The 12,814-nt window shown below is 36.2% G+C and overlaps 1 protein-coding gene across 1 annotated transcript in view; it reads left to right on the top strand.

Moving 5' to 3' along the window:
• Nucleotides 1-12,814, top strand: part of WDFY3 (WD repeat and FYVE domain containing 3) — a 192,177-nt gene that overhangs the window by 68,020 nt on the left and 111,343 nt on the right. The window contains exons 15-19 of the mRNA XM_068975585.1: nt 1,704-1,816; nt 4,249-4,480; nt 5,843-5,943; nt 6,097-6,315; nt 10,077-10,258. Coding sequence (XP_068831686.1) covers nt 1,704-1,816; nt 4,249-4,480; nt 5,843-5,943; nt 6,097-6,315; nt 10,077-10,258 — 847 coding nt within the window. The remainder of the gene's footprint in view (nt 1-1,703; nt 1,817-4,248; nt 4,481-5,842; nt 5,944-6,096; nt 6,316-10,076; nt 10,259-12,814) is intronic.

Below are 12,814 nucleotides of genomic sequence, written 5' to 3'. Positions count from 1 at the left end.
CGCGTGGCAGTGGTAAAGAATCTCCCTGCCAACGCAGAGGACATGGGTTTGATCCTTGGTTGGGAAATCCCCTGGAAGAGGAAATGGCAACCTGCTCCAGTATTCCTGCCTGAAATCCCATAGACAGAGGAGCCTGGTGGGCTACAGTCCATGGAGTTGCAGAGTTAGACACAACTCAGTGACTAAACAACAACAGCCACACAATTAAGATGTCACAAGGATCTCCCCAGTGCTACGCCTATATTAACATATTCACTTCCTTAACCCCCGCCATCTCTAACCCCTAGAAACCACTAATCTGTTCTTCAGCTTCATAATTTTGTCACCTTGAAAACGTTACATAAATTAAATCATACAGTTTATGACCTTTTGTGATAAGCTTTTTCTGCTTATTACAGTGCCTTTGAGATGCATCTAAATTTTTGTATATCAAGAGTTTCTTTCTGTTGCTGAGTTGTGTTCCATGATATGAATGTACCTTGCATAATTTAGCCATTCAAGAAATAGGTATATTTGAATAACTTTTTTAATATAAAAAAGTTATTTTCATCTGTGTTTTACAGGTAAAACAACATTTTTTAAAAAAAGACTTTCCTTTAAGTTACTTAACCAAACGTATTTAATGTGTAAATCAACTTGTCTCACCTTAAAAAAAATACACTGATATATCTTATTACTTTCAGAATATTAGTTGCTCTCTTTATAAAATAATTTTTTTCTGCTGTTAAAGTACCCCTTTTTCATAAACTTTTAAAACTTTCTTAAAAATGGTTGGACTCTGTTTGTAATTAATATTTTTAACTGACTCCAAGCTAATGGTGGATTAAGAAAAACCTTTGTAGTTAATATTTGTTAAACAGTATTGTACCAGACAGTGTGGTAGTCCTTATTACACTAACTAATGTGTACAGTTCATTATTATACTAATTACACTAATGAGACAGTCTCTGCTTACTTTGACCATCACATTATGAATGTATTCAGAGACCTAAAGTTTTGAAAGCAGCATGGAGATTTCCCCTGATCCTTTTTGGTGATCTGCTGCTTTAAAAGTAGAGAGAGTGAATGAGTGAGTGAGAGAGACTATCTCATACCTAATACTTGTATTTACTAAATGACTTATATTGTCTACTTAGATAAACAGAGTAAACAATGGAAACCAACCATTTCAACAGGCTTGGTTTTCACAGTGAATGAATTATCAGAAGAGAAGGCTGCATGGTGGTACAAGCACCTACCTGTCAATAAGCCATAAGTTACAAGCTAATTATATTGCGCTCTCTCTGTGAAAAACTGACAAAGGGTACCTGACTTCTAAATGTTTGGGTATATTGCTGTAGGGACTTGAAAATTCAAAAAAGTCTTTTTTATTTTATTTTTTTCCTTTTACATGATGCCGTAAATGACTAGGTGTAAAGGGCTTCTATTTGTATAATCCCGTAACATTTCACTATATCTGTACCCATCACATTCCAGGAGAACATGCTCTTCAGTTTTCATTTTCTAAGTTGGCGCAATATTTTTTGCTCTTTTCAATGGTTTGTGATTAAAACATAAAATTAACATTGTGTATTATAAAACTGTTTGGATTGCTTTAGCATTTTTGGTTTGTTATAATTCATTAAATCACTTTTTTGTGTGCTTAGCTTATGAATTATATAATGTTCTCAATCAAGGAATAACTTTGCTTTTCTCTTCTTTAGGGAATTTTTGCGTTTGGCAAGTCCATTAAATTGTGGTGCCTGGGACAAAAAACTGCTAAAACAATATAGGGTCCACAAACCAAGTTCACTGAGTTTTGAGCCAGAGATGAGAAGTAAGTTGACTTTTGAAATTCCCTTTCCTGGGTTTATCTTATAAATGAAAATCCTGTAGAGGATGAATATTATTTCAAGAGAAGTTCGACTATGGAATGAAAGGGTTTGTTGGGTTTTGTTCATTGTTATTTAAATAGAAAAACATAAATCTCATTGATTGACTGGAGAAGCAGTTGATAGGGATGGCTGAAGAAGCATTGATGCAAGCAACATCCAGAGAAGATGAGAACTATGTAAAGAATAACCCTTGGTTTGGAAGAGGAAATGCCTCTTTCTCAGAGAGTCCATAATTTCTCTGCCTTTCTCAATTAACTTTTGCTGCCTGGACCAGAGTGGTTGATTGGACTATTAAAGGACTGAGGCTTTGCAAGACAATTGGTGCAGGAGGACATGGAGAACAAGAAATTTTAAATGCTAATAAAAATAGTTGAGGAGTTACACCAAGGAGAGTAGGATAGATAGAGGAAGAAGCTAGTGCGAGGCTGGGAGAAGAGGAACGATCACTGGGAGGGAGAAGAGTGGTTTGGCTGAAAAGCAAAGGTAGTGAGAGGGTAGGAATGGGAGAACTGGAAGAAGGAGATAGGATAATAGCAGTCAAAACTGGAGTAGTGAGACAAACAAAGAATAGGAGTGTGCCCAAATTTTGGCTCTGGAGTGAAGCAGAGGCGAAGCTCATTGGAGGAAAGGTGATCCTAGAAGCGGGGTATTAGGTTGACATCCCCCAGTACACTGGCAAGAGTTAGTACAGGGAAGAAGGGGGAGTGAAATGCCAACAGTAGTAGATGGGGGACTTCCCTGGTAGTCCAGTTGTTAAGACTTCACCTTCCAGCACTGGAGGTGCAGGTTCAATCCCTGAAGTGGGAGCCAAGATCCCTCATATCTCATGGCCAAAAAGCCAGAACGTAAACAACAGAAACAATATTGTAACAAATTCAGTAAACACTTAAAAAAATATTTTTTTAATAAAAATATACTTAAAAAAAAAAAACTGGCAGTTTCACAGAGAGGGCTGTGATAGGATTGCTAATGAAGAGCCTCCAAGGAATAGAAGTTTTTGATAGAAGGATGATGGAAGGGTGTGTTAGCAGAATGTAGGACCTGCCTACCTGTCCATCATGGACCAGGGAAAAGCACCAGATTCCATCCACACAAAAGCTCTGGGGAGAGTGTTCTCACTAGAGAGTTCAGTTGCCCTGGGTTTCCTCCCAGCATTAGTTCTGTGATTTGTTGGGTTTTAATATTACAGTTTATTTTATCTGATTATTACCCATAGGTAAGGCCTCTGTGTTGATGAATTGAAGTGACCATTACTAGTGAAGCAGGAAAGAATAAAACTTAGAAGAGTGGAATGCCCTTTTTTTTTCCCTCTTTTTCTTTTTTTAAATTAGAATGCTCATTCTTAAAGGATGTAGTTCAGCCCTTTTTGCAGGTGAGAATCAAAGAGACTGAACAGCCTTTAATCATTATTTCAACCTTAATATTTCCTGTGGTTTATCAGTGATGAGCAAATACTGTGTTCTGGAAACCTGAAGATCTTTCAAGTTCGAACACAGTTTTATTGGAAGACGAGAGTATTTCAGTTTTTCTTGTCAAATTAATATACATCCCCTGCATGTATATATATATTTTTTGTTGTTTTTGTACTTTACATAATTCCTTAGAACTGACAAATATAGTTTCTTTCTCTAAGAGAATACTGAAAGATGTTTATGGTTGCCTGAAGGGTTAGCACCCTTAAGAGGGAAACAGGTAAATTCATAGGCTTCATCTTGAGAGGGAATATTTTCTCCATGACATTTGTGATGTATTCCTAAAAGAATAGAACAGCTTGTATAAAAATTTTTGTTGTTGTTCTTTAAATTGTTTACCATTTGCATGCATATAGGGATTTTTCAACTCAAGCATTTTTGTGATCACATGTTTAATAGTTAGAAGAATCAAAAATGGGGAGAAAATGGGAGGACCAAGTTTCTGCTATTAATGTCTGATTTTTTTTAAGAAAAATGAACTGTTTCCTTTATAATGCTTCTCAAATATTTTCTTCTCAAAGATAAATAACTTTGTGGAGTAAAAGTATAATCTGGTTTCTATGAACATCATTAATTGTAGCTTATAATTAAATTTTACTGTACCAATGGCTTAGTGATCATTGGTGATTTTTATTCTTTTTCTATCTGATTTATACTTGTACTCTGTAGTTTCCAACATTTCTGCAGTGTTTTTATTGCTTTAGTAATAAATAACAAAGTAAAAAATGATGATATTTAAGTTTTACAATGAACATAAATGAAATTAAAACTTTAGACTTTAAAAGTAAAATTATTGTGTAGATTGAAACTGAGTAATATTTAAAAATTAATCAGTCTTGTTAAAGTCATTGTTTTAGAAATCTACATGACATTCTTCCCAAGAGATTTTCTTTGACTTACAGGTAGTATGATCACATCCATGGAAGGTCTGGGTTCGGATAATGTTTTCAGCTTACATGAAGATAACCATTACCGGATAAGCAAGAGCCTAGTGAAATCTGCAGAAGGAAGTACTGTACCCCTGACCAGAGTGAAATGTCTGGTCTCCATGACAACCCCACATGACATCAGACTTCATGGATCATCAGTTACTCCAGCTTTTGTTGAATTTGACACATCCCTTGAAGGGTTTGGGTAAGAAATTTGCAAGGTAGCCAAACCTTATGTTATTTTATGCCTCAGTCTTGCCTTTGACAAATAGACCTTTGGTTTTAAATTTACTCAAGTACAATACAGTATATGCTATATATTTTCAAAGTTCTTGAGTATGTTATTTTAAAGTTTTTAGATTTAATTATTTTTAATTATTATGCTAAATAAGTAGGTATGGTATGGGAATCAGCAGTCTAAGGTCCACAGTCCAAATCTGTATTTGAAAATTCATTTTTTCTTTTTTTGTAAATTATGTTTCATTTTAACATAGCCACATTCATTTATGTATATGTATTATTTATAATTGGAGAATATTTTCATGCTGGAGTACAAAATTGTGATAGAGACTATCTGGTCTGCAAAGCATAAAATATTGATGTTCAGGCCTGCTCAAGAAAATGTTTATCAACGCCTGATTTAGTACAATAAATTTACAGATAACATACAAATTAAAATTATTCTAAAAGATCTTTGGCTAGGTTTTGTCATCATTTTTTTTCCCTCAAATGACCTAACTTACTAGCTTATATATTATACATATTCAGTTACTATCACATTAAATGAGTAAATACTTGCAAGTGGCAGAAAAAAACTATAGTAGTGGAAGTAACAATAAAGAGTCTAGGAGGAGTTCCTTGGTGGCCTAGTCGTTAGGATTCTGGTTTTCACTACGCTGGCCCAGGTTCAGTTCCTGGTTGGGGAACTGAGAATCCTGCAAGTTGCGAGGCCAAAAAGAAAAAAAAAAAATAGAGACACTCCTCTGCTTATAGGTTCTAGAATAAAATATATTAATCATTTTTTAAAAAGAAATCTATAGCAAATCTAGAAGAGTATATTTATAAAGTCACTTGGCCTCAAAACCGATATAAATGCTAAAAGATCTATATCTGTGCTAGTTTTTTGTGGGATTCTTATACATAAATTGTGTTTTAAGAACGTTGTTGTGGATTATTGTCAGACAGTGAATTAAAACACATCTGGGACTGGGCGAAACTAATCAGAACAGTTGTTAGCAGAGGAGAGTGACTCACTAGGAAGGGCCACAAGGGACTTTCTCTATAAATATGATGATGAAATTGTTCCAATATCTTGAATAGGGTTATACATTGGTGCGTTTTACCATGTGCAAATTATACTATGTTTTTTTTTTTTTAATTTAAAGTGTCTTTGGATATTCTCATAATTAAAAGAAGGGAAAGACTGTTAGGCATCCAAACTTATTCCATAGTCTCTTGTCTCTGATTACCCTTAAATAATGATAGTTTATTTCACTGTGGTAAGTACATAGCAGTAAGAGAAGAAAACAGTTGCCCTCTAAAATGTACTTTATCTTTTACTTAATAGCTGCCTGTTCCTGCCCAGTCTGGCCCCTCATAATGCCCCTACAAACAATGCTGTCACAACAGGTCTTATCGATGGGGCCGTGGTCAGCGGCATTGGTTCCGGTAAGTATTACTTCCTCTGCTTATGAGATTCTTTTTTTTTTTTTCAGCAGACTATATATTATCTAGAGATTTTGCTCTTTCTGGCACCTTTTTCAAATACAAATATGAGTCAACACAAACTCTCTCATTGTTATTTTTCTATTTTCACTTTAGGCGAACGATTCTTCCCTCCTCCATCTGGCTTAAGCTACTCCAGCTGGTTTTGCATTGAACATTTTAGCTCTCCTCCCTGTAACCACCCAGTCAGACTCCTTACTGTTGTTCGCCGAGCAAATTCTTCTGAGCACCATTATGTATGCCTTGCCGTAGTTCTCTCTGCAAAAGATCGGTCTCTGATTGTCTCCACCAAAGAGGAACTACTCCAAAATTATGGTCAGTATCTGCCTTTTTCTTTTTGATTCCTGGCAATTATTAAAAGTACCAAACTTCATTTTAATATTCAGTTTTGAGGTCCAGTGGTAATTCTTCTCTCATTTAAATTTTTATAGAATAGAATAGGTTCTGTGATAGCTTGAAGATTGTTTACTGGTGAAATTTCAGGGCACTTTCACTTTCAAAAGAGACTTAGATAGAAAACAGTGGAGAGAGGTCCTAAAATAAGGATTCATCTCTGCTCGCCAAGAAATCACAGCTTTTGCTAGGAAAGCAGGATGCTTATTTAATACATTTTAGTAAGGATTTTCATTGGCTGTGAATTCTGCTTGACTAATGAATATTCATTGAGCACCTGCCTACCATATGTGCCACTCTGTGCTAGACACAATAACATTTTAATTACTTTATTCACTGCTAACCTTCAGGGCTTAATACTGACCATTTAATAATCCTAATTCTCTTAATTCCCTCCAACATGCCATACCATTACATTGCTGACTTCAAACTCAAGGCATTCATAAAGATCTTCCAAAAGATATAAATAAAATAATATCAAAATATCAGTTCACTGAATTTTCTTTGCTCTGAATGTAAGCATTTGTCTATAAACATACCTCTTTTTTATCGTCTAATTTTGTCTTTTAACTAATTAAATAAAATAATAGCATATATTGCTTCACCTGTAGTCACTATTCACTTATTAATTGAATATGAATATTAACTCATCAGTTAGATAGTAAGGCTTCTTGTCTTAGGATGCTTAACCACGATCAGCACAGAGTTAGGCATCAATACAGGAATTGTTTTAAAATCCTTTATTTGCCCATTTTGTGGCATTTGATTCTGTTTCTATTTTCTTCCTAAGTAAGACTACCTCCAGTCTTGAGATAGCTACTCCCTCTGTTCTTTCACTATGTCTCTGACCTCTCTCGCAATTTCCTTCAACAGCTTTCTCTTCCACCTTCCTCCTAAAATTCCTATTCTTCAAGCTTTTATGTTTAGTCTTTGTACTCAACCAGCTTTTCATGAGAAAACATCAATTTTCTGTTAGCATTATGCCTTTGTAACCTCAGGGACACTGTGAAGTTAAAATTATTTAATTTGTCTGTATTCCAGGCTTTGTCCTCATCTGTTCACTGTGCACTAGACATCTTAATGTGAATAAAAGTCAACAGAAATATTCTTAAAATCTGTATTTCCTTCTGTTTTCCTGTGTTGCTAAATAATAGCCTCATTAGCAGTTATCCTGTCTTTTGTTGTTCATTCGCTGGTTGTATCAGACTCTTTGTGACCCCATGGACTACAGCACATCAGGCTTCCCTCTCTATCTCCTGGAGTTTGCTCAAGCTCATGTCCATTGAATTGGTGATGCCATCCAACCATCTCATCCTCTGCTCTCCTCTTCTCTTCCTGCCCTCAATCTTTCCTTACATCAGAGTCTTTTCCAGTGAGTCATCTCTTTGCATCAGGTGGCCAAAGTATTGGAGCTTCAGTATCAGTCCTTCCAATGAATATTCAGGTTTGATTTCCTTTCGGATTGATTGGTTTGATCTCCTTGCTGTCTAAGGGACTCCCAAAGAGTCTTCTCCAGCACCACGGTTTGAAAGCATCAATTCTTCGGCACTCAGCTTTCTTTATGGTCCAAGTCTCACAGCTATGCATGACTACTGGAAAAACCATAGCTTTGACTATATGGACTTTGTCAGCAAAGTGATGTCTTTGCTTTTTAATATCTTGTCTAGGTTTGTCATAGCTTTCCTTCCAAGGAGCAAGCTATCCTATCGAAATACCTCCAATCATCCTTGAAACTTCAGCTGGGAAGCTACCCCTCTTTCTACTCAGTCTTACTCTACTGTCCCTCCTTAATGTTGCTTGAATTTTCCTTTCTACCCTGTGCCCACTGTCATAGCCTTTGTTTATATTCTTTACCACTTACCTGGACTTCATAGATTTTAATTTTTATTTTGTTCTTGTCCGTTTATCCTACCAGAAGTCTTAAGTTCCCACTCATGATACTTCTATTTTTGTAATCTGGACCCTACCACCTAAAAATTGAAAAAGGAATAATGAGTTAAGTGAATAATAATGGAGAATTTGGAAAGAGGATAGAATTTAATAGAAAAGTTTGGATTGGATCTGGGAATATTTCAATAAAAAATGTTTTCTAACTATATCATTCACTGAATATAATTTGTAAGACTACAGTAGTTAATATATCATTGGAAATTATAGTAACATATACATTAGTAATATTAATGATATTACTTTTATAAGCATCTATCCTCTGAATAGCTACAGTTCATTAAGATGCCTAGGTAACTTAAAGTTGTCAGAACCAGTTGGCTCACTAAATATCCTGAAATACCACTGAATGCTGGGTATATCTTAGTTTAAGCCTGAGTCAGAATGTGAAGCACTCAGAAAAATTTTTCATCTTCTACAACTCTCAAGAGGATTCAGTCTATTAGCCAGGGAAGGGAGAGGGAAGAGTTCTTGGTTTCACCCATACCTTTTCTCTTTATTTTTGCATCCCTTAGTCCATGACACTAGACCTCATCAATAGATGTATACTCTGAATCATCATTTAAAAATAAAATCTTGGCTTTTCAGTGTATGGAAATATTTTAAGATTCCAAAAGTACGATGTTTTATTTGTGCTTGTTTCTTCAAATAATACAAACTTTTAATTGTCAGTATATTATATGAGTTTGTCCTGAAAACCACTGGGTCTGCATTAAGGTAAATGGTTAAGATTAGCTCTTTTTTAAAAAGTTTTCTTGGGTTGTGGGGAGGAATGAGTTTTTAACATCTGGATTCCTGCTGCTGTCCCATCTTCTTTTGAATTCTTATAAAAGATAAATTAATTTTAACTACTTTAGCATTAAGTTAGTACTTAGCCCATTATATCCTGGCATGATTTGGCAACATACTCGGTAGCAGAGGCAAACCAGACTGAGTCAAGAAATGACTGCAAATGTTAGCAGATCCCCAGAGCAAAAGAAAATATCTTTCCAATTAAAAAAGAAAAATTTTTCCACTCCACAAATCACTTTGTTACCAACAGTCATCAGCTAAAGGTCAAGGCTGTACAACTACGAAGTAAGAACAGTTGCGCCCCTTGTATCACTGAACAGAACAGAAAGCAAAAATAAACTGTTTAATTTTCTTTTTTATTTTTCTAACCAACTCTATAATCGAATGCATGTTAAACTATGATTTTAAAAGATGTTTTATAACAGACTATGATGGGTAGTATTCAACTAATCTCTTTTTTATCTCTCATAAATTTACTTTACAGTCTATTTTTCATCTCATTAGTTATCATAACTTTAATTATGACTATGTATCTTGAGCAGAAATGAGCGAAATATATCCCAGGTTTTACTTTTTACTACAGTTAAGTTGTTCAGTGAATAAGGTATTTTTATTTACATCATCATCATAATAGTCTGGGCTTCCCAGGTGACTCAGTGGTAAAGAATCCGCCTGCTGAAGCAGGAGACATGGATTCAATCCCTGGGTCAGGAAGACACCCCCTGGAGAAGGAAATGCAACCATCTCCAGTGTTCTTGCCTGGGAAATCCCATGGACAGAGGAGCCTGGCAGGAAACAGACCATGGGGTCACAGGAGTCAGATGCAACTTAGTGACTGCACAACAGCAAGATATTAGCCCAACAAAGAGTGGAAGTCTCAATGTGAATAACTGTTAGAATGAGGATGATGATGAGTTTTCAATTTCTTCCCTCTCCTCCTTCAGTTGATGATTTTAGTGAAGAGTCCTCTTTCTATGAGATTCTGCCATGCTGTGCTCGCTTCCGTTGTGGAGAACTGATCGTTGAGGGACAGTGGCATCACCTGGTTCTGGTGATGAGCAAAGGGATGCTGAAGAACAGCACTGCAGCTCTCTACATAGATGGCCAGCTTGTCAGCACTGTGAAGGTGAGCGTGCTTGGAAACCCACCTTACAAGACAGTTCAGTGGTGTGTGCACAGCATGTATGTGTATGTTTGCAAGGGTATTTCTTTTTAAATACTGGCTTAATGTTAATGTGTCCTTCAGTGCCCATTTAAAACAGTATGTGAGAGTCATGTGGCTGGCTAATTCATGTCACTTTGTTAGAAATAAAGGAGGTGTTACAAGGTGCTGAAGATGTTAGTGAATAGCACAGTGCTTGAGCGCTGAAGGACAAGCACTTGCCGGATTGGTAACTGCTTTTTCACCATAGAGAAACCAGTTGGATGGCTGGAAACCAGATTTGTTATTCTTGTTATTCAGTCGCTAAGTTATGTCTGACTCTTTGCAACCCTCTGGACTGTAGCCCGCCAGGCTTCTCTGTGGGATTTCCCAGGCAAGAATACTGGAGCCAGCTGCCATTTCCTTCTTCAGGGGATCTTCCCGACCCGAGGATCAAACCCTCATCTCCTGCATTGGCAAGTGGGTTCTTTACCAGCTGAGCCAAGAGGAAACCCCTAGGTGTCTCAATAAACAATGAACACACTATTTTGTCACTTCATTTTTACTACTGTGTGCAGTCCAGTAGATTCTGTTTTCCTTTAGAGTTTGAGTTGTTTTTATTTATATTTATTTTCAGATCAACAGGATTAGTCCCTGAAAATAATATTGGGTGTTTCCTTATTGTTTGTTGAATGAATGAATGCATACACATTACTCTCGATAGCTGTCCTACAGTTTTCAGAAGAGAGGCAAGAGAGTTGATGTAACCAGTAAAGAATCCAAAGGTCCTTTTTTAAGTCAGGATGAATTTTGCATGTTACTTTCTACCGAACTGTGTTTAGCAAGCTCTTAAAGTTCTTTAACTTTGAAAAGATGGTATCCATTTTTATAGAGATATCACTTGAAAGAAGCAACAAAGATGAATTCGGCCTTTTTCTGAATTGAAGTTTAAAAAGTAGTGAAATGGGCCGCCTTTGAATACATTTCCTTCCTTAATGATATTTTACTGTGACATTGTTTCAACATGATAAATCCTGAAACAAACTCTGTGGGAATAGTCATATGTTTTCTTTGTATACAGGATTGCATTTGAAATGGGCTTGTAGATTCTTTAGAAGGTTGCTCCTTCATTATTTTTAGTATTAATATTATTGAAAATAAAAATCTCTAACTTCTTGGATTGTGAAGTAGGAAATTTATTATTGATATATTGATATCATCATCACTATGCCTATGGGAAGTCACAGTCCTCTGAAACTAACCTTTAGGTCTTCATACTCATACTCTTAACATCACAGGGAGCTGTTCTTTAATGCACAGAGTAATAGATGTGATCTGAAGCTGGGACAGTGTTAAGACAAAACGATCTATGGAAATGTTGTACACCCTTGTCAACAGATGAGAACTGCCTGTACTGTAAGAAGCTACTTGATTTCCTGATCTCTTACACTCTATAATTATATGTTTATTGTAATAATTGAATGACAGTTTAAGCATCTTGTAAGTAAACAGTAGTATAATTTAAAATCTAAAAATATATTTTTCACTGAGATTAAACTGTGTGTATAAATTATAACCCCCTTCATGGATCACAGCCTTGTCATGGAGAAGGGGCTCGCATAACTCAATGGAGCTATGAACCATACCATGCAGGGCCACCCAAGACAGATGGGTCATGGCAAAGAGACGTCAAGGGAATATTTTATGCATGGATGGGCTTGATAAAGGACAGAAATGGTAAGGACCTAACACAAGCAGAAGAGATTATAAAAAGGTGGCAAGATTCCACAGATGAACTACACAAGAAAGGGCTTAATGACCCAGATAACCATGATGGTACGGTCACTCACCTAGAGCCAGACATCCTGGAATGTGAAGTTAAGTTGGCCTTAGGAGGCATTACTATGAACAAAGCTAGTGAGGTAACAGAATTCCAACTGAGCTATTTAAAATCATAAAAGATGATACTGTATTTGAGGGTGGGATGATTTGGGAGAATGGCACTGAAACATGTATACTATCATGTAAGAAATGAATCGCCAGTCTATGTTCGATACAGGATACAGGATGCTTGGGGCTGGTGCACGGGGATGACCCAGAGAGATGATATGGGGTGGGAGGTGGGAGGGGCGTTCAGGATTGGGAACTCATGTACACCCGTGGCAGATTCATGTCAATGTATGGCAAAACCAATACAGTATTGTAAAGTAAAATAAAGTAAAAATAATAATTAAAAAAAGAAAATTAGACATTAAGAAAAAAAAAAAAAACTATTTCCCTAGAAAAGCATGAATGGAATTCATTCCCTTAGAATGAAATGGAGAACTCATGGAAAAGACCTTTGAAATATAAACTAGGTAGGATTTACTACAGACTATGAATAATTTAATCAACATGTTATTAAATGTTCCATCTATATTAGTACTGGCCTCTCTTCTATGACAGGGTGTTGTGTGACAGAAGGAAAGAGGTTTAGGGCCCAGACAGCCCTGGGGTGAAATCTAATTTGCAAACTCACCAGAGCAGAACTTTACCTGGAAC

The sequence above is a fragment of the Capricornis sumatraensis genome, chromosome 7 (assembly GCF_032405125.1).
Source record: "Capricornis sumatraensis isolate serow.1 chromosome 7, serow.2, whole genome shotgun sequence".
Classification (NCBI taxonomy): domain Eukaryota; kingdom Metazoa; phylum Chordata; class Mammalia; order Artiodactyla; family Bovidae; genus Capricornis; species Capricornis sumatraensis.
This window is presented reverse-complemented; position numbering and strand designations above follow the sequence as displayed.